Genomic DNA, 22607 nt, shown 5'->3' with positions numbered 1-22607 from the left:
GGTGTGACGTCCAGTCAAGGGCAGGGGGAGGTGTTGGCCGACCAGCCGCGGGGAAGTCCAAGCCACCAGTTGCAGGAGCAAACCGGACAGATGGATGTCATCCATGGGTTGAGGCCAGAAGGTTGGGATTGATTACAAACCACCTGAAGATCATTTCTAACTCATATTTAACACACACACACACACACATATATATATATATATATACACACTAAAGGGCGGGTGTCAAAGCTAAAGCCTGAGGGCCAGATGTGGCCCGGTGAATCCAATTAACTCATTCGCTGCCATTCCCGAATTTATTTAGGAATTGAAAATATGACTGGAATGTAACGCCATTCCCAAATTTGTTCGGGTTTTGGTTATTTTGCGGGTGCCAATAAGGCGCTGGTCAGACCTCTGACAATGGTTTTTTTCCCTCCCACAAGGGAGAAGCATTTTCCTTTTTTCCATGTTAGTACTTTGTTACAGCTTCAACCGTTGTTAAAGCACTATATACAGTAAAGTCTCGTTATATCGATATCGGATATATCGATAGTCCCGGTTATATCGATACTATTTCTATGCACGCACGGAGAAAATTACATGCAAACAGGGCCGGATATATCGATAGTACCGGTCATATCGATATTTTTTCGGACTCCCTTGAATATCGATATAACGAGACTTTACTGTAAATGTATGCATTTATGGTATTTTGTACAGCGGCCCACATTTCAAGGTCATAAAACTCCAGACCCATATAATTTAGGAATTAACTCTTTTTTTTGAAGAAAGAAGACAGTGTCAAGTTTCTTATGCTGCATTGAAGATGTATGTATTCCTAAAACTCAATATTCTGTGGGTCCTGCAATTTGAATGAAAATGACAAAAACCCTGTCACTGGAGTGGACACATTTTTGCACGTCTGGCAGTGAATGAGTTAAGTGGACCATGCGAAAGGAAATCAAAGATGACAACTTTTATGACATTGGTTAAAAACTGGACCAAAATTTAAAATTTTCATATAAACCAGCCAAAAAATGAATTTGCATTGGATGTACCTTTATTCGTCTCACAGTGGAGAAATTGACATTACACAGCAGCAAAATTATGAAAGCAAAAGGAAAGGAAAAAAAGAAGTAGAAAAACAAATACAGGAGCTGCTGGAAAGGCAGCCACTCTCGCGGCGCCATCTTGAAGTAAAAAAAAAAAAAACGAAAGTTGGTACAGTAATACCTCGGTTTACAAACCCGTTGGCTTACGCACGTTTCGGTTTACGAACATTAAATTTCTGAAAATTTTACCTTGGCATACGAACTATTTTTCGGGATACACACGGAGAAGCTACAATGAGTGATGTGTCGTTCGCGAACGAGCCCGTTCTCCTAAAAGAAAATGGCTTCCGGCTTGTTTTGGTCCTCTATTCCACGCCCCCAGTCTTCGGTTAAAGCCACGTGATTGGTCAAGAACACAGCAGTGAGGGGAGGTGGTTTAAACATTAAAGAGACAGGCAGACAACAGCGAGAGAGTGACGAAATGGATAGAAAACAGTGAAATTTGGACTCGCTGCAACTTTGATAGTTCAAAGGCAAAGTGTAGACTTCAAGGTTAAAATTTCCATCAATCAGGCTCCACAAATAACCCGCACTAGCCATCTATACACTTGATGCAAATAATAATAATAATAATAATACATTTCATTTATAAGTGCCTTTCAAAACTCTCAAGGACACTGAACAGTCATAGGATATTAAAGCTATTAACCCAGCTGAACAGATCACAATTGATGAACTAGATACAATTATCACAAAGAAAGCACCGACAAGGGATCATTCCTCGAGATGGTGAAGGAAGAAGGCTACGTTCCTCAAGTGTTTAATGCTGATAAAACCGGCCACTCCATTCCATCAAGCCATCAACGACCACCACAAAAGTAAATAAAACGACTTTATTATACAGTGCAATTTATTTCTTTAATTATAATACCATAGCACATTTATTATACATAAAATAAGGTATATTTTGTGTAGTTTTAAGGCTTCGAAAATTAGAAAGTAGAAAATTATGTTTTATGGGGACCTGGGAATGGATTATTCTCATTTTAATGGTTTCCTATGGAAAATTAATTCTTGAGATACACACTTTTTGCCTTACACACTCTGTCTGGGAACCAATGAAGTTGGTAAGCCAAGGTATCACTGTAGTTCATGATTTTTCAAAATGTATTCTGGGTAAATATTGACTACCTTTCTCAGATAATAACATGATTTTTATTTCTCCTTCACGCGTCAACCATAACAGACGACGACACGCCAACGCCACGATCAACCGACGCCAGCTCCACAGGTAAACCCTCCAAATGCGCGACACGCTCATAACCGGGCGTCGTCTGACGCCCCCGCCTCTTCGTAGACCCCTGCCTGCTGGGTGAGGACGCGGGCGACTGCCGGGACTACGCCATGATGTGGTTCTACGACAGCGAGCAGCGAAAGTGCAAGCGGTTCTGGTATGGCGGATGCGGCGGAAACGCCAACCGCTTCGGCACCATGGAGGCCTGCCAGGATGCCTGTGTGGCCTGAAGGGGGCGCCCCGTATTTGAATGTGACTGTTTTCAACTTGAAACTTTGTCGACTTGATGTGTTATTTTTTAGGTGCTCATGTCACATGACCGTCATTTGTTTCTTCGTTCATTTTTTTTAAACGTATGCTAATGTTTGGCTAATCCAAAACATCCCAGGAAATTTATGTCATATTTTTTAGCATTAATATTTACAGTCAACCCATTTTTATTATGTGACACCCAGAAAACATAAACAGTACAAAAAAAAGCGCAAACGTTTTCTTCTCTATTATTATTATTATTGAATCTCTGACAATGGAGCTCAGTGCTGCCACTTAATTTTGTGGCACAATGTGGTACTACACACTGGGGAAAAAAAACTTTATTGATCAAACTTCTGAAGATAGAGGACACTGATTCACTGTGGCAACCCCTGATGGGAAAACCCGAAAGGAAAAGAAAAAAAAAATCTTCAAAATCTGTGTTATAGCAGGGCTGCGATTGATTGACAGCGATATAGCCATGATTCACGGTGTAATTTAATTATGACCATGTCACACAAAAAAGTCAAGATAAAATATCCCAAAGTACTTATGAAAAAAAACTAAGGTTTCCAAGGAAACAAAAAACGTTGATGGTTGTAAAAAATAAATAAATAAACAAATAAAACAAAAAAACATCTATTCATTGGTGTGTTAAGTTTCTGGAGTCCCCGTTGGTGGCTAATGCTAGCATGCTCACAAATTGAATGTCTCTCCTCCATTTGGAAGGCGTTAAGAGCTATCGTTCACAACTGGGATGTCAATTATGTGATCAGCGTGTATCCCCGTTTGTGGCTAACGCTAGCATGCTAACAAACTGAATGTCTCTCCTCCATTTGGAAGGCATTCAGAGCTATCGTTCATAAGTGGGATGTCAATTATGTAATCAGCGTGTATCCCCGTTCGTGGCTAACGCTAGCATGCTAACAAACTGAATGTCTCTCCTCCATTTGGAAGGCATTCAGAGCTATAGTAAGTGGGATGTCTATGAAATCAGCGTTTATTGTGCATGTGTGGGGTCACTTGTCTGCTGAGGATCACATGATCAAACTATAAAACAATATGCACATGACATCACAATGACATCATAGTTTTCGTATTTCATCATCATCGGCTGATAACACCATAATAGTTCATGATAGAAAATATGGAGATGAGAGAGTCTTTGTACATTTCCATAGAAACCGGAGGAGTTGGAGTGCGAGTATCTGAGAGTCTATGCGGAAGGAAGCGTGTGAGAAAAGTTTTGTGTGAATATGTGTGAGAGAGAGTGTGAGAAAGAATAATTGGCTGACCTCATTTCCACACTTTGATGATTCCGTCCCTGGATGAGGTGACGATAAATCCTTGGGTGGTCTGGAAAGTGGCGATGTCAGTGATGATGTCATGATGTCCCACGGGAAGCGACTCGGGTCCTCGGCGGGGCGAGTCCTCGGCAGCGCCACTCTTTTGCTTACTATGGATTTCCTGAAATGGAGGAGCTTTTTTTTTAACTCATTCGCCGCCATTCCCGAATTTGTTCAGGTTTTGGTTTTTCTTGCGTGGGGTGCCAATAAAGCACTGGTCAGACCGCTGGCAATGTTTTTCGCTTCCACAAGGGGGCAGCATTTCCACGTTTTTTTTTCTATGTTAGCGCTTTTTCCCAGCTTCAGCTGTTGTTAAAACGCTATATGAATCAATATAATTGTATTTTCGACAGCCACCCCCATTCCAAAAGCTGATAAATCCAGACCCATATAACTTAGGAAATAGCTATCTAGGTAGCTATTTGGCTAGCTATCGAATAGCGATCTAATAGCTGTCTAGCTGGCCACTAGCTATGTAGCTATATATTAGCTGTCTAGGTTGCTATTTAATAGCTATCTATTAGCTATCTATTACCGAGCCAGCTAGCTTTCTATCTATTTGAGTTACTTCGGGTTGAGTCAAAGCTGGCGAGTGTGGCTGCCGCTGCTCACCCACAGAAAAACTTATCCGGTGACTGTAAAGTTACCTTGATAGTTTTGAAAGGCACTTATTAACTCTTTGTTTCTGATGAAAGAAGAGAGTCGAGGGTTTCTAACACTGTATTGAATATTTATGTAGTCCTAAAACTCCATATTCTGTGGGTCCTGCAACTTGAGTGAAAATGACAAAAACTCTGGCACTGGAGCGGACATATTTTTGCACATCGCCTGGCAGTGAATGAGTTAATATTAAGATTTTTTGGGGGGTTTTGAGGTGATTTAAATTATGAATAACAGAGTCAACGATGTTGCCACATAAATTACAGGAAATGCATCAGGTCATATGCAAGTTCGGCTTACCTGCACGACCTCGGTGCCTTCAATGATCTTCCTGCTGTACAGGACGGAAGGGCAATGCAGCGAATCGTTGGCCCCGCCTGCCACAATGTACGACCTTTCCGGGTACGCCAAGTCCCAGAACCTAGCGAACGTCACAGTGTGTTTGAATTTCAATTTAGGGCTTTGGATGATGTTTTTTTCTGGTTTAAAAAAAAAAATACAAATATACAAATTTGCTTATCATACCTAATCCTCATGTCGGATCCGGCGGTCAGCAACAAAGGATTGCCGTCCGCCGGACTGCAGTAGATCCCGTGCACACTGTGAGGCGACGGCTGCGACACAGGACAGTGTCAGAGATTTTAGGTCGGACACTGTGAACAAAGGCTCCAACATGGGAAAACTGTCTTTTGCTGCCCACGGGGGCGCATCCATTCATGACCGACGCCCAACGTCCGCAGCCCTCTGGTTGTCCTTTCCATGAACTGATAGATTTTGTAAACTGGCTAATGACCTCTCCCCGTGAAGGAGTTTACCAAGTGGTAAATTAGTCCAAGGCCAGATCTCCTCCATGAAGATAGTTTAACAGGCTGTGTCTGTTCACCTCAGATTGACCCCAGATTTTCTGTGCTTCCATTGTGGGCCTTCTAAGCATGAAACTTTTAAATATGATAACTTCTTTTCTGTCTATTCTCCATCAGAAAGACACCGTGAGACCCCCCCGCCCCCAACACTCGAACCCCTAATCAATATTTTCGTGCTTCTCACCTGCAATTCTGACAGCGGTGGAGCCGAACTGGCCCACAGCGTAAACTTACGATCGCCCGTCTCCATGTCCCACATGGACACCTCGTTGTTGCCCTGCACGGCTGCACACGAAAGGGGGAGGGGTCACATGACCAGGAAGTTAAACAAGGAAGCGAACGAAAGGAGGATTCACTCACCGGCGATGACGGACGACTGGTAGAGCGGGTGCATGAGCAGGCGTCGGATGCGCGCACGTGCGGGATGCGTATGGTTGGAGATGGGGAGCTGGAAGCGCATATCCCAGCATGCCATGGTGCCGCTGCTCGTACCTGTGATAAGGGGATCACAGACTATATCCACACTTTTTGATCGGGGTGCGGCGGCCATTTTGCGGTGCCGTATCGTGAGTCTCGTTCTCACCGAGGCAAAGCCAGCATTGATGCATGTCCACGCTGAAAGACGTGATGAGTCCAAGGCGCATGTCATGGCGAAGCGTCCAGGCGTTGGAATTAGAACGAAGGTCCCAGCCTACCAGCGAGCCGTTGACGGTGGCGTATGCTAACACAGCCTGAGCGCCGGAGTTAAAATGGTGGATGTCCACCGCGCAGCCGTCCTCCTTAAGGTCTAGAGACCTGCATGGAAGTGATGGTAGTAATTAAAATTTTTGAATTGTGGGTGCAGTTCACACTTAACACCTCTGATGATGATGATGATGATGATGATGACAAACTCAACTAAGATTTTCATATTTTACCGGATTTTACACACTATTACGGACACCCAAAAGCCTTCAATTTCTTCAAAAGATGATACGCAGGTTTATACGCAGGTGCGCCTTATATGTGAAGTAATATTGGAGTGTTAATATTGGATAATATGAACTATCAGAATCAGAATCAAAAAGTCTTTAATAGTTCCACAATGGGGGAACCGGAAAATACTACTGTATTTTAAATACATTATTAAATTAAAATACAATATACTTTTTCAAATAAATTAAATTACTATAAAATAAAATATTAAATTATAATTACAATTATATATATTTTTATTATACTATCTAATTATAATTAGAATACCATAAAATAAAATATTAATTTAAAATACTACCGTATTTTCCGGTGTATAAGCTAGATAGCCATCCAGCTATATAGTGAATAGATAGTTGGCTAGATAGCTCGCTATCTAGACGGCCAGATGGCTAATAGCTAGCAAATAATAATAATAATAATAATAATAATAATAATAATAATAATAATAATAATACATTTCATTTGTAAGCGCCTTTCAAAACTCTCAAATATTTACATTCTATTCGATTTCGAAAAGACATGAATATTTGACATGATAAAACTGCTCAATTGAACGAACCTGGTCTGGAAGGGTTGGACTTTGGGCGATTTTGGCGGTTTGTTGGCTTCGACCGCCAGGAGCTGGATGGCGCCGTTATCGGATGCCACGGCCAAATAATGCGAGCCCTGGCAGAATGTCAGCGTCTTGGCGTGGCCGCCGATGCGTGAGTACGTCAGCACCGATCTGGTGGTTGTGGTCTTGCCCTCCATCTTTTGACTGTCCCATACTTTGACGGTGCCGTCGTTGGACGCCGTGGCGAAGATGGCGTGCTCGTCCGACACTCGAATTCGGTTGACGGCCGCTTTATGCTCGTGGAGGTGGGCCACCAGAAGTCCTTTTGGGTGCCACCCTGAAACATGCAAAAAACAGTTTGAGGATTAATTCCACCTCCCACGAGTCTGATGATGTTTCATTCTCCAAGTAGAGCCAAGTTGGACGGGGAGTGTGCATAATTGTGTCCATGGTGGAAGATGTGGGATAAAAAAGCCCCCATCTCACATCTACTACTCTACTACAGCTTCACATTAGTTTTTGAGACTACAACGGGGGCTGGCAACCTGCAGCTCGAGAGCCGCATGGGGCTCTTTGGTGCCGTCCTAGTGGCTCCTGAGAGCTTTTTCACAAGGGTTTGAAAATGGAAAAAGATGAGGGCGGGAATTGTGTTTTTTTTTTGAAGGACAAATATGACACAAAGATTCTCAAGGGAAAAAAAGTTGAAGCCAATGGAGTCAATTTGATAGTAGGCTAAGATAGCAATAGCATAGCAGCATGTGTTCCCTTTATGAGAAATACATCCATTTTTCGTGGCTGCAGACATTTTTTTCTCCATCCAATATGGTTATTTGAAGATTTTAGGTTGCCGACCCCTGTTCTCGAACAACTGGGGTGTACTAGTACGAGGTCTACAAAATTGTATGCTAATAAAACTCAAGCACGAGTGACATTGACGAGTGACAGAGAATATACAGAAAAGAAGTTATCATATTTCAAAGTTTCATGCCGTCGAACACAAGGCCCACAATGGAAGGACAGAAAATCTGGGGTCAATCTGAGGTGAACAGACACAGCCTGTTAAACTGTCATCTTTGTGTAGGAGATCTGGCCTTGGACTAATTTACGACTTGGTAAACTCCTTCACAGGAAGAGGTCATTAGCCAGGTTACAAATCTATCAGTTCATGAAAATGACAACCAATTAAAATGTCTATGTTCTGTTGTTTTATAGTTGTAGGTGCATGGGACGTACAGGGACATGGTATTCAAATCAAGAAGACTATGTTTTACTTATGTATCACTTAAATTTGCATATACTCTCAATAAATAGCTTGGCAAAGGGATGCAGAGGTTGGGCGTCGGTCATGAAAGGCAGAGTCCCCTGCCGGCAGTAAAAGACAATCTTCCTGTGTTTGAGCCTTTGTTCACAGTGTCCAACCGAATATCTCTGACAATGAGTTAAGGTGAGGCTTTACTAGTCATGCACCTATGAGAGTTTAGCACATCACTATTTAGTGACTGAATGACAATGGAGAGGTCAAAGTCAGCGTAGTTACCAGGCGGCGGCGGGCGACTTTCCCATTCCGCACTCTCCATCATCTGTTTCGCCATGCGCTCGGCGCTACACTGGTCGCGCTTCTGCTGCACCAGCTGCTGCAGCTCCGCCTTGCACGTGTTGAGACGGCGTTGGTAAGCCAGGCCGCTCGTCACCGACTGCTGCACGGCTAGCGTTGGCGCCGCGTGGTTCTTTCGGGATTGACTCGAAGGACCGTCAGGCACTGCCTGAGCGCTGGCGACGGTGGTGGCAGGCTCCTGAGATCCAAACATGCTCTTCCACTCCTCGTTCATGGAGTCCTGCTTAGTGTGCTTCCTTGCTGCGCGAGACAAAAATCAAGCAGAGGTGACTATCCCTTCAAAATACTTCTTTATACTATTTATTGCTTAGGCAACATAGGATTAGTAATACTGATGAGGTGATACCGGTCGAAGTGGGGCAATCAGGCCAGTCTTTAGTCAGAACGACAGGAACTATCAGTGGAGCAGCTGCAGGGAGTAGTCCTCTGCTCCCCCCAACCTGAGAGCAGGGACCTATCATAGCAGAGTCTGGCACCGCCATGTCTGGACAGTAGGGATATATATGGGGCCTAAACTACCAGTAAGACTTTAGTTTGCTGACGAAGTTTCTTGGATAAGAAGCAAAACGACCGACACCTTCAAAGAAGTACAGATGACGGCTGAAGAAACCTTTTCATCGATGGACCACTCCTGTATGACTAAGAGCTTACACAGACGTTATACTATTTATTTTTATTATTATTATTTATACATTTAAAGCCATCCATAACCTTGGTCCCCCATACATATCTGACCTTTAAATTTCTGCCCCCTCTCGTTGCCTCAGATCCATATCCTCCCTCCACCTCTGTGTGCCCCCTACCCGTTTCAGCATGATGGGGGACAGAGCTTTCAGCCACTCTGCCCCCAAACTCAGGAACTCTCGTCCTCCCAACATCCGTAATATCAATTCTCTTCCTACCTTCAAATCCCATCTCAAAACCCACCTATTTAAAATCGCATTCTCTGTTTAGTTTTATCTCCTGTTCTTATGTATAATTTTTATCTTTGGTTTTATTTATGTCAGTTATGGGATCGTAAAGTGTCCTTGAGAGCTTTGAAAGGCACTTAAAAATAACATGTATTCTTCTTATTATTATTGTTATTATTACTATTTGCTCTTTCTATGAGCTATACAGCTATCTAGCCGGCTAGCTATCTAACTAGCTATCTGTGAGCTATCTATTACCTAGCTGGCTTTTTATCTATTTGAGTTACTTCCAGGTTGAGTGAACGCAGGCGTGTGTGGCTGCCGCTGCTTACCCACAGAAAAACTTATCCTGTCACTGTAAAGTGACCTTGAGAATTTTGAAAGGCGCTTATAAATGAAATGTATTATTATTATTATTATTATTATTATTATTATTAGTAGTAGTAGTAGTAGTAGTAGTATTTTGTCACTCCCATTCCCACTCCCACTCCCACTCTCACTGTCACTCTCACTTTCACTCTCACTCTCACTCCCACTCCCTCTTGCTCCCTCACCCACCTCGCTTGTCCTCCACCTCGCCTTTGGGCTTGGCCAAGTCCACCTGACGTCCGGTGATGCCCAGCACGGCAAGATCAACCACCCCTGTCTGAGCGGCCTCTCCAAGATGTATCTGCTCCCCCATGTTGGCTTTGGCCTTGTTGGACTTGAGCATGAAGTCTCGGAGCGCCAACAGCTTATCTTCTTCCGCTTCGGTCATTCCCTGCACACGGACGAACAACATTGAAACAATCGGACAGTCACCGAATGCCTCTTATAGGACGGTGTGAATGCTAATTGTGTTGTAAATGTTAAGGGACCATCCCTGAAAAACAGTACTTATACTATAAATTAAAGTGATTAATAAAAATTGTATTCAGTCAAATATAAGGAAAAAAATCATGGCTTCGTTAAGACAAGTACGACATCCATGCAAAATGTTGTGAGTCTGCCTATGGTGATTTGCATTGGCTGTTAGCATTAAGCTAGGGAAAAAAATCTTAAGAGTCAAGGTACCAATTGGTTGTTTAAATACACTTAAATACACAATGTTTCATTAGTTTGTTTTAAACTCAATGTAAATTTGTTCATTCTCGCCTTGGTGCGTTCACCTGTGAGAGCAGCTTCTTGAGCAGCTGAGCGATAGCAGGGTCCTCAGGCGGCGGGCATTCCGGAATGGATCCAGTGCGCTTCTTCTGCCGCAACAGCAGGTGGCGGAAGAGACTGGCGATGTCTTTGGAGCGCAGCGCATAGTCAAAAATGGAACGAGTCACAGGCTCCTTCAGGACACTGAGCAGGACCAGCTCCTTGTCGATCTGAGGACGTAACCGTAGGGCGTGAGTTGGACCGTGAATAGGATGATGCCAAGATGGCGGCACTCACCTGGATGACGGGCTGCGTGATGAAGGGATTGAGGTGCGGCATCAGCTTGCAGTAGACGTCGGCCACGTTGAGGTGCTGAGCCACCACCGTGATGAAGCCCACGGCGCCGTAACGGATCCATAGGTTGGGATGGCACAGGAACGGAGCTGCGGTAGGGAAGCAAGGGCAGTAGAAATATAATAGACGGCAGACTTACATTTTTTTAAAACAAATACGAGTCAAAATAAATAAATCAACCACAAAATACATGAAACAGATGGAAAATTCACAAATTCACCTTGTACAATTAGGAATGAATAAATAAATGAATAAATAAATAATAGTAATAATAATAATAATAATAATAATAATAATAATAATAATACATTTCATTTATAAGCGCCTTTCAAAACTCTCAAGGTCACTTTTTAATCACAGGAGACATTTTTCTGTGGGTGAGCAGCGGCAGCCACACGCGCCAGCGTTCACTCAACCCAGAAGTAACTCAAATACTGTACATAGAAATCTAGCTAGCTAATAGATAGCCAATAGATAGCCAGCTACTCAGCTAGACAACTAGCTATATAACTAATAGATAGCCAGCCAGTTAGTTAGCTAGCCGGCCAGTTAGCTAATAGATAGCAAATAGATCGTAAATAGATAGCAAATAGATAGCAAATAGATAGCCAGCTAAATGAACTCTCGCATATGAAAAAAAAACTTATTACAAGAAATAGGAAAAATGGAAACAAACACAATGGGCACGCACATTGGGGCTGCTGTGGGCCACTGCTCACACTCACACAGGGGACACGACACTGCCAATTGCCACATTTGGCACAGATCTGACAATATATGTTTTCAATTTTATGCCACAAATGTGTTATTTGTGTCGAAATGCATTTTAGTTTAAAATGATGGACTCTCCATAATTGCAAATTTCCCCATTAGCGGTTTGGAATTAACAATATATTTTTTGTAATTTTATGCCGGCAATTTGTTATTTGTGTCGAAATGCATTTTAGTTCAAAATGCGGCTTGGAATTGAAGTTGATTTACGTGGGACAGGAGATGTGAGACAATCTCTTTTGACAACGGATGCGACAGCTTCGTGTTTGCTTTCAACATTTAGCTTGTTGTAGATGTGCACATTTAACCATGACGCCCCCGATCCACTGGTGAAAAGAAAAGGAAGCTTTAATCTTCTCTTCTTTCATTTAGAACTGCTTCATGCTGGTAGTTTTTAAGATTGAATGACTGTGTCTTTGTGTTGTCGTATTATTTTCTTTTTTTGTTCTTTTGACTTCAAGATGGCGGCGCGAGAGTGGCTGCCTTTACAGCAGCTCCTGTATTTTGTTTTTCTACTTCTTCCTTTCCTCTTCCTTCCATCACTTTGCTGCTGTAGAATGTAAATTTCTCCACTGCGAGACTAATAAAGGCAAATCCGTTCCAATCCATATTCGAATTAAAAATTTAATGTAAATTTTCACATCGGTGGAAGATGAACACGGGGCTGGGGGCGGGGGGGGGTCACTGCTCAAGCACGCCACATGTGACCTTACCAATGTCGGTGACAAACTCGTAGATATGAGGCTTCTGCAGCAGGCCCAGCTGGCACATGCACGTCAGCGCGTTCAGAGCTTTATAGATGACAAACTCCTCCGTGTCGCTCAGGCCCTGTTGGAGGAGCGGTTTCAAGATGGCCGAGCTCTGCCAGCCCACGTACGCTGCCACTCCTTGACGCCGTCGTGCGTAAAGTCAACAGTCGTTTTTACCCAGCCGTAGTTTGGATTGAGACGAACGGGAGATGGTTCTTACCGACGATGCTGTCAAAGAAGGCGCCACGCAGGTGCCAATCGTTCTTGTCGTTCAGGAAGGTGATCATGTGTGAGAGCAGCACGTCGTTGGCTTTCTGCCGGCCGAAGAAGACGCAGAGTCGCGTGATGCCGTTCTCCATCAGGGATTGCTTCACCACGTTCTCCGAGTCACTCAGCAGCGTCACCACCTTCTGCTGTACCATCTCGTGGAGCGCCTGCAGTTCTGTGAATTAGATTTGATTAGATGAGCTTTTATTTGTCTCACAGTGGAGAAATTTACATTTCACAGCAAAAAAATAAATAAAATACAGGAGCTGCTGTAAAGGCAGCCACTCTCGCGGCGCCATCTTGAAGTCAAAAACAAAACAACTAAATAAATAATGTGACACAACACAGAGAGTCTTCAATCTTTCGCAATTTCTACACCCTCTTTGTGTTGCATGAAGCAGTCGAGATGAAAGAGGATCAACACGTCCTTTTCACCTGTGGATCAGGGCCGTCATGGAGAAATAATAATAATAATAATAATAATAATAATAATAATAATAATAATAATAATACATTTCTTTTTAAGCGCCTTTCAAAGCTCTCAAGGACACTTTACAGTCACAGACAAGCATAGGTACTATAATAAACAAAATACAATCACAAATAGAATACAATAAATTTAGAAATAGAAACAAGAGAAAGAGCTACACAGAAAATGTGCAGGTCTGCTACAAGCCAAGTTTTGCAAACAAACATGGAACTGTAGCATCCACTGACGAAAAGAGATTGTCACACGTTAATCCGCGTCAATTCCAAGCCGCGACTGTTCCACAGACGGTTCAGTTCTGTTAATTTTGATTTAGCTGATTATCAACATCTCCTAACCCTTTTTAAATCGCTGTCCGTTCTACTATTAGAATAGAATATTTTTTTTATCTTTTCACCCCACCCCTTTCAATTTTGCTTTAGTCCCCATTGTGGGACTATTAATAATAATAATAATAATAATAATAATAATAATAATAATAATAATAATAATAATAATAATACAGCATAATTTTTTTCTGTGGGGAGCAGCAGCAGCCACACGCGCCAGCGTTCACTCAACCCGGAAGTAACTCAAATATAATAGTAAGACAAATAGATTGAAAGCTAGCTAGCAAGCCAATTGATAGCTAATAGCTAGCCAGATAGCTATTGTATGGCTATTAAAGGCTATCTGATTTGGATTCTGAAAATTTTAAGATGTCACCGATCACCAACCTGAGTCGTAATTGTTGTTAGGGTGCAACGTTTCCTCCGCCTCCTCACCGCTGGCGTCGTGCTCCGTGCTTACGTTGTTCTCCTGCACCAACTCCAAGAAACGGAGGGCGCTCTCCGCGAGGTGTGCAACATTCTCTGACAACAACAACAAAATCATTCTTGACCAACAAACTTGAAAGATAATTTTGTTGAAACATCCAAATGTGGTAGACGCTTACCCGCATACGCCAATCTGACAATGGTGGCGTCGTCCTGAGCCAAATGAGCGATACCGGGCAGGATGTACTCCGGGTAGATATTGATATCGTTACGTGGCACCTCCTTGACCAACGCTAGCACTTTGGTGAGGGTGCGTACAGCCTGTGCCCGTACGCGTGGTACCGGGTCATTGCAGAAGTGCAGCAGGTATGGCGTGATGCGGTCCAGTAAGATGTCCACACCCAAACGGGGCGCCAGGTGGAGAACCAGCTCCAGTGCTGCCAACTTGGAGTCGCATGAATGCAGCGTCTGCAGGCACGAGGTGATAACCGATGCCAGCACCATCAGGCCTTGCTGCTCCCTGGCTGTCACCACGTCATCGCCCGCATCTCGGGGGGAATTCGGAGAGCCTGCGTCAGGGACACGGAAGCAAGCGTTACCCTACTTGTTAAAGAATTACACATGTGCCTGACAAAAAAAATAAATAAACAAACAAACAAACAAATACATAAATACACTAATTAATAAACGAATAAATCAGGGGTGTCAAAGTCATTTTTTGCCGCGGGCCACATTGTAGTTATGGTTTCCTCTCAAGGGCCGTTATGAATTTGGGGAACCCATTAGAATGTTTAAATCCCTTCAAATATGACATCTAGAGCACACAGCAAATTAATGAATAACTCGTTTTCAAATCTGAAGTCAAGAATAATGACTTATTGTGGTTGACATCCAAAAATATGAAATTTTGGCTCAGATTTTAGCAATCATCATGGGATTTAACACATTTGATTTGCTTTCGCTTTCCCGAAAAAAATGATGTGGCGGGCCGGATTTGGCCCGCGGGCCTTGACTTTGACACCTGTGGAATAAATGAACCAATAAATAAATGAACAAACAGATAGATAAAAAAATGAATAGGTAAATAAATAGGTAAATAAATAAATTAAAAAAACAAAGTAGACGTATTCATTCAATTGCTATGTTTTAGATTCAAAGGGGATAAATAAAGAAATAATGAATAAATACATTAATAAATAAAGTTTGAGATGGCCTTGTATTCATTGAAATATGTAAATTTCACTTATAATTTTCTATAATTACGGTAAGGTCGTAGATGGAATAAAATAAATAAATGCATAAATAAATGAAAATAAATGAATCAATACATAAATAGATAAATAAATAAATAAATAAATAAATAAATAAATACATAAATAAAAACTTGCCACAGAAAAAAACCCACTAATGGTGTCCGAGACCGACTTCGTATTTACTAAAGTATTTAATTTATTCAAACTAGACACTTATAATTTTCTATAATTAAGGTAGTAGATTCAATCAATTAAATTAAACTATAAAATAAATACAATAAAATAAAAACCACACCACAGAAAAAAACACTATTTTCTACAATTAAGGTAATAGATAAAATAAATAAATTGATAAATTAATTAATTAATTAAAAACACAACACAGAAAAACCACTAATGGTGTTCGAGATCGGCTTTGTATTTACTGAAATATGTAATTTAGCCAAACAAGACACTTATATTTTTCTATAATTAAGGTAGTAGATCAAATAAATAAATACATAAATAAATAAAATAAAAACACCACAGAAAAAACGATAATAAAGCAATTTAGCCAAACTAGACACTTATAATTTTCTGTCAATAAAATGAAAAAAGAAAAAAGGAATAAAAGAACAAAATAATACCAGAATAAATAAATAAAAAATACAATTATACTAAATTAAATAAAAACACACCGCAGAAAAAAGACTAGTAGTGTTTGAGACCGGCTTTGTACTGTATTTACTAAAATATGTAATAAAGTCAAACCAGACACAATTTTCTATTTCAAAAAGGTATATTCAAAATCAAATTGCTCTCCGCCACTCCGCGCAGAACAAAGGTTTTGACGACAGTTTTTTTCCTGCTTCACTCTTTTTCTCTCTATTATATCACGAGCACTCACAGCTAACAATGCGGCGCTCTAAACCATCCACGGCGATGGACGAGAGGAAGAAAGATAGATTTTCATGATGCGCTCACCTCTGAGGTTGTGCAGGATGTTGTCCAGGTCTTTACGTATCACAAGTATTCTCTCGTCTGCGGACTGGAAAGTGTCTTTGGCAAATTGCACCATGTAAGGGAGCAGGAAGGTGTAGAAGATATCAGGGAAAGCTTTTCCTCGCTGCTGCTTCAGATAGTCCTCTGCCGCCAAGCGCCGCTCGGGTTCACGTTGTACCATCTGAGCCACCTGAATGATGTACATCAGAGACACCATCATTTGGATATTTGTCCAAAGTTTCCTGGGCAATATATCAAACGGGTCTCACTAGCTCTCGAATGCTGCGGTCTTCGATCTTCTCCAGGACCTGCTCTGTCTGAAAGTGTCCTTTACGGTATGCCAGCAGCTGGGACAGATCGAAGAGCGGGATGCCTTCCGTGAACAGCTCAGCGATCACACAGCCTAAGGAAAAACAAAGTGGAGATGCTGCAGTCATATTTATTACTGGATTTTACGATGTGTAAGGCGCACCCAAAAGCCTTGTTTTTCTTCAAAAGATGACCCCGCGCCTTATATGTAGGTGTGACCTTATATGTGAAGTAATATTGAGCGACAACAGGTCTTGTAGCCACCGACTCCATTTGACCCTGTAGAAGAAGTAGCCTCTACTGTCGCGCCTTATAATGTGGTGTGCATTATATTTGGGAAACGTTTATAGATTTTTATATTATATTTGGAAAACTTTTTTTCATTCATTGAATGTGGACCTTATACTCATATACAGTAAAGTCTCGTTATATCGATATCGGATATATCGATAGTCCTGGTTATATCGATACTATTTCTATGCACGCACTGAGAAAATTACATGCAAACAGGGTCGGATATATCGATAGTCCCGGTTATATCGATATTTTTTCGGACTCCCTTGAATATCGATATAACGAGACTTTACTGTATGTGGAAAAAGTTTGAAAACACACCATTCATTGGGGGTGCGCTTTATACACCGGAAAATATGCTACATGTTATATCCGATTTATAAGAGGGAGTGTGCACTTGTGTTACTACATCCCAGTTGTTCATTTTTACTTCCCCTCTCAAAGAGATTCAATTTATTTTCTCATTCGAGTTTTACAGGGAATCAGTGACATTAACTTATTCACTGCCATTGACAAATGTATTTATTTTATGAAAATATGACGTAGATTGTAAGAGGGTTCTTTAAAAAATTGCAACAAAACAAGAATAAAGTTTGTTTTGATAAAGTTACAAAATTAAGTTAGGTCTTGATAAAAATTATAAAAATAAATCACAATATTTCTTAAATTAAATTAGATTTTGTCTGCACTTTGCAAAAAAAGTGAGATTAAAATAGGATTTTGTTAGTATAAAAAAAAAGTTGGAATTTTATGCTAATTCCGATTTTTTCTGGAATAAAAAAAATATCATAAAATGATGATATGAACTCATTCACTGCCATTCAGAAATGTATTCGCGAATTGAAAATATGACGTGGAGGGCCATTGCCAAATTTGTTCTGGTTTTGGTTTTTCATGCTTAAGTGCCGAGAAAGCGCTGGCCAGAGCTCTGGCTATGTTTTTTCCCTTCCACAAAGGGGACAGCATTTCCTTTATTCCCATTTGTTCCAGCTTCAGCTGTTGTTAAAGCTCTGTATAAACCAATAGGTATGTATTCCATTGTATTTTGGACAGCCACCCTCATTTCAAGCTCATATAAGTCCAGATCCATATAATTTAGGAATTAACTATTTTTCTGATGAAAGAAGGGTGTCTAAGGTTTCTAACGCTGTATTGAATGTTTATGTAGTCCTAAAAGTTACATTCTGCGGGTCCTGGAATTCGAATGATAATGACAAAAACCCTTGCACTGGAGTAGACACATTTTTGCACATGTCTAGCGAATGAGTCAATGGTTTAAATAATTTATTGTCGTCCATTTTGTTTTGTTATTTTTTTGCACTGGAAAAAGATTTGAATTTGAAGAAGAGTGTGTACGCTTTTTACATCCAAATCCACATTTGCTTTCTGTCCAAACAAATTCATCCAAACCGGCTCAAAGTTTTGTCTTGACCAAATACGTACACGGACGGCTACTAGGAATATGAAGTAAAGACGCTCCCCAATTTACGAACAAGATACGTTCCGAACGGTCGTTCGTAAGATGAATTTGTTCGTAAGTTGCTTCAGTGCTATATTTTGTATGGAATGTATGTTTAAGACTTATATAAGTATGCTTAAGCTTTATATAAGTATTTTAAGGCGTGTATAAGTAACATGAATTGGTTTGTACTGAAAAAAAAACATTTAATAAAAAACATGCCCTATAAAGATATGTACAACTGGAGAGAATACGTTTTGTTCGGCGGCGCTGCGGTTGGATGGGTGCATGTTTTGACGAGCCCGTGATAAGAAGAAAGGAGCGTCAGCGTAGAGCACCGATGCGTATGTGGAACTGTCGCGGCTTGGAATTGAAGCGGATTTATGTGGGACAGGAAATGTGAGACAATCTCTTTAATCTCTTTTTTATCGATGCTCCAGCTGCGTTTTGGGCTTTCAACATTTAGCTTGTAGTAGACATGCACATTCCACCATGACGTCTCTGATCGACTGCTGAAAAGGACGCTTTGATCCTCTCCGCTTTCATCTAGAACTGCTTCATGTCAGAAAGTGTTGAAGAACGAATGACTCTCTGTGTCTTTGTTTTGTCATATTATTTGTTATTTAGTTTTTTTTTCCGGGGTGAGTGAACACTGGCGCGTGTGGCTACCGCTACTCACCCGCAGAAAAAAATATCCTGTGACTGTAAAGCAGGGGTGTCAAAGTCATTTTTTGCCGCGGGCCACATTGTAGTTATGGTTTCCTCTCGAGGGCCGTTATGAATTTGGGAACCCATTAGAATGTTTAAATCCCTTCAAATATTACATATAGAGCACACAGCAAATTAATGAATAACTCGTTTTCAAATCTGAAGTCAAGAATAATGACTTTTATTGTGGTTGACATCCAAAAATATGAAATTTTGGCTCAGATTTGAGCAATCATCATGGAATTTAACAAGTTTTATTTGCTTTCGCGGGCCGAAAAAAATGATGTGGCGGGCCGGATTTGGCCCGCGGGCCTTGACTTTGACACCTGTGCTGTAAAGTGTCCTTGAGAGTTTTGAAAGGCGCTTATACATGAAATGTAATAATAATAATAATAATAATAATAATTATTATTATTATTATTATTATTATTATTATTATTAATACACATATGTTACTCCAAAAATGGTCGTATGTACCGTCGTTCGTAAGTTTGCAGGTGTTTTTTTTTAAACATGCAAACCTTTCAGGCCCACCTGCAGAAAAGATGTCCATGGCCTGCTTGAGCTCGCCTCTGCTCCTCTGATTACTGCTATTCAAATCCACCAGCGGCGTGTTCTGGTCACTCTCAGCGGCGAACATGCTGCCGTCCACGAAACGCTCCGGCGCGATGTAGCAGGTGCGACGCCGCGACGTGTCGAAGAAGTAGTTGAAGTCGGCGGGGTTATCTTCGGGAAGGTAGGTGGGCTTGAAACTAGCAAAATCACTTAGCAGCACCCAGTTCCAACTGGTCACCATCACGTTCTCGGTCTTGATGTCGCCGTGCCGCACGCCGGCCTTGTGCGCTTGGTCCACGGCGGTGAGGATCTGGAAGGCCAACCAGCGCTTCTCCACGTTGTTTAGGAATGGCCTCGTGCTGATACGGTCGTACAGGTTGTCGCGAACGTACTGGCGGAAGAGAATGGCGGCCTTCTCCGTCAGCGAGGTCTTCTGGAAGGGCAGGCAGTTGTGGCAGGAGTGCAAGCGGATCTTCAGCTCCTCCAACTCCTGCTTGTAGCTGCTGAGCGGCAGTGACGGGTCCTGGATGGCAAACACCTTGACCACCAGCATTCCTTCTCGGTGCTTGGCGCGCGCCACCTTGAAGAAGCGCGTGCTGCCCAGGCTCTTGTCGTATTCATGATCGTGGATGTCCGAGAAGTAGCTGTCCACCGATAAGATCTGCGACGGGGCGATGCCCGCCAGCTGGTTGCCCATCACCTCTGCAGGGGGCTGAAGGGCAACCGTAAATTGTTATTAAGCTCGTAACACAATGACTTAGCAAAACTATTAACTGGTTTGGCAAATAAGGATCAATGAGGAAAAAGAGGCATCACACTTTTTAACCCCTTCCCCAACAGAAACATGTATACAGACACTCCCCTACTTACGAACATTCGAGTTACGAACAACGGTAGATACAAACATTTTTTTGTCGTAACATATGTAGTATTCTCTCCAGTTGTGCATGTACATATCTTTATAGAGCATATATCGTATGAAATCTTTATTTTCCAGTCCAAACCAATACAGGTTACCAACACAAGCCTTAAACATATTTATATAAACCTTAAACATACTTAAATAAGCCTTAAACTTCTTTTCTATTCAGCTTTTCCCTTCACCACAGCAAATCAGTGTCCTCCATCTTTAGAGGTTTGATCCTCATGTTTGTTTTGGCCAAGCTTTTACATCGGATGCCCTTCCGACACAACCCTCTGTATTTATCCGGGCTTGGGACCGACACAAGAAGACTTATGTCCCTTTGTGGCTACAGGCAAGCAACTCGCTCAGTAAAAGGCTCACAAACACAAACACACTCCACAAAATATAGCACTGAAGCAACTTACGAACAAATTCACCTTACGAACGACAGTTTGGAACATATCTCGTTCGTAAGGTGGGGAGTGTCTGTATGCACGATTTCACAAAATGATCTTTTTTCTGTCGTTCACGAGTATACTCGTCAAAAATCTTACATTCAAAAACCAGCTACATACGTCTACACTTGTCAATTTTAAGTTTTTGTGAGCCATTCTACGTGTGAAACGAGTATTCTCGTGGAATAACGATTGGTAAAAACCCAGCAGAACTGAGTTGATTTGAACTCTTCTGTCTTTTTATAGATAAAAGGATTATTGACTCTGTACTCGTAGAGACTAATTATTTTACTGAACAAACTGGGCACGATTTACAAACTGTTTTCATAACCTGCCCACCCTGACAGCACTGGGTAGCTCCTTGAGCCAGAGACTATTACACCCACGCTGCAAGAAGGAGAGGTACCGCCGCTCGTTCCTACCAACTGCTGTCAGGCTTCACAATTCTCAATGATCACATGTGGAAAAAACAAAACAAAACTGGACACTTGTAAATATGGGTTGTTGCAATATATCAAAATGCATTTCTTGATTCTGCACTACGTACAGTTTTTTAATGAAACGGTTTTGCACATTTACATTTGCACAGTATACAGTTGACATTTTTATTTTGTTATGCTTAGAATATCTTGTTTTCTATCCTTTCACCCCCATCCCTTTTCAATTGCTGCTGTGGACTGCAAATTTCCCCATTGTGGGACGAATAAAGGTATTCTGATTCTGATTCTGATAACCAGCAGAAATGATACCATATACATAGAACATAAATACAAAAATTAGTCTGAAAAAGGAACGTTTTTCACCAAATAAATGTTAGGAAAGGTTAATGTGTGCGTGATACTACTTTTGCCTGGTAGTGTTATTATTGAACACCGCTTTATTAGTTTACTAAGGTTTAGTTTTGGATACCAGTGGTCTGAACGTGGTATTGATCATTGGAAAAAGGTGATTAATAATTTTCTTTTGCGACATCGTCGTACTACAAGTATCTTTGTCCTATTAGTACATCGAAAGAGCGTTTTGGAAGTACAATAAACTTTCATAGATATCAAGGATGAATAATACCGTTCAAGTCTTTCCTGTTCAGCATTTGACGTCGTCGTGTGACTTTTCATGACAATATTTTTATTGTAACTCAGTGGGTTGTCATTGTAGTTATGGTAAGCTAAATGTGGCCACAGGTTAGAAAATGTTTACATTTAAAAAGAGCCGTCACATGACATGGCTTTAGCATCCCGTTAGCTTTTCGGCTAATGTTATTAGCGCAACACCCCAAATCGCTGCGTCAAAATGGCAAAAACATGTTGAGAAAAGTCGTGTTACCTGCTGAATTAAATGATGCGTGAATTCCTTGATGAAGTCAGAGGGGAAAGAAAGAAGAAAAATAATAAAGGAACCTTTTCAGGAAACTAGAGCGATGAAGCGAAGAGACTGCGTCGAACCGTTGTTGTTGTGATTCCGGGTCAGTCTGCACGTCACTCGATAGACGCCCCGTGAAAGGTAAATACGGTGATTTTTACAACTTACCGGCAACAGCACCGATTAAAATTATAATTATGTCATTATAAAAGTATCATGTTGTTTTACAGTCGGTTCGGAGTAAAAAAACTAATACGATGTTTTATTAAAAAAGAAATCATTCATCATTTTTAAATACTGTTATTTATTATAAGATATTAAA

At 41.3% G+C, this 22607-nt stretch overlaps 2 protein-coding genes across 5 annotated transcripts in view; one reads left to right on the top strand and one right to left on the bottom strand.

Moving 5' to 3' along the window:
- The window catches only part of col6a4a (collagen, type VI, alpha 4a), a 38241-nt gene extending 35019 nt beyond the window's left edge, over positions 1-3222 (top strand). For all 3 annotated transcript variants that reach the window (XM_088999798.1, XM_088999800.1, XM_088999799.1), the window contains 3 exons: positions 15-121; positions 2281-2325; positions 2392-3222. In XM_088999798.1, the coding sequence (XP_088855924.1) occupies positions 15-121; positions 2281-2325; positions 2392-2558 (319 nt within the window). In that variant the 3' untranslated portion in view covers positions 2559-3222. The remainder of the gene's footprint in view (positions 1-14; positions 122-2280; positions 2326-2391) is intronic.
- On the bottom strand, positions 19-22388 carry pik3r4 (phosphoinositide-3-kinase, regulatory subunit 4). 2 transcript variants are annotated; one of them, XM_088999802.1, is made up of 20 exons: positions 22250-22388; positions 19547-20279; positions 16512-16645; positions 16225-16432; positions 14188-14577; positions 13970-14104; positions 12720-12941; positions 12464-12637; positions 10923-11068; positions 10652-10855; positions 10062-10263; positions 8515-8832; positions 6984-7314; positions 6033-6244; positions 5810-5941; positions 5634-5734; positions 5112-5200; positions 4887-5007; positions 3876-4047; positions 19-156 (listed from the first exon to the last, which is right to left on the bottom strand). In XM_088999802.1, exons 2-19 carry the CDS (start codon positions 20262-20264, stop codon positions 3877-3879), a joined length of 4008 nt encoding a protein of 1335 aa, XP_088855928.1. In that variant the 5' UTR covers positions 20265-20279; positions 22250-22388; the 3' UTR covers positions 19-156; position 3876. The 2 variants fall into 2 exon arrangements, with proteins under 2 accessions (XP_088855928.1, XP_088855929.1); XM_088999803.1 differs by lacking the exon at positions 19-156 and adding an exon at positions 2909-3796.
- Between the last annotated feature and the right edge of the window lie 219 nt (positions 22389-22607).

This window comes from Hippocampus bargibanti, linkage group LG06, assembly GCF_051943395.1.
Source record: "Hippocampus bargibanti isolate YZ-2025 linkage group LG06, ASM5194339v1, whole genome shotgun sequence".
Taxonomy (NCBI): Eukaryota; Metazoa; Chordata; class Actinopteri; order Syngnathiformes; family Syngnathidae; genus Hippocampus; species Hippocampus bargibanti.
The sequence above is the reverse complement of the archived record's forward strand: the minus strand, read 5'-3'. Positions and strand labels throughout refer to the sequence as shown.

Excerpts from the sequence above, each read along its gene's own strand:
- pik3r4 (XM_088999802.1), bottom strand. The coding sequence starts at position 20,264 with ATGGGCAACCAGCTGGCGGGCATCGCCCCGTCGCAGATCTTATCGGTG. Across the intron at positions 12,638-12,719 it reads CTTCTTTGACAGCATCGTCG|GAGTGGCAGCGTACGTGGGC; the intron begins GTAAGAACCATC and ends GACGGCGTCAAG. Across the intron at positions 7,315-8,514 it reads AAGTCGCCCGCCGCCGCCTG|GGTGGCACCCAAAAGGACTT; the intron begins GTAACTACGCTG and ends TGCATGTTTCAG.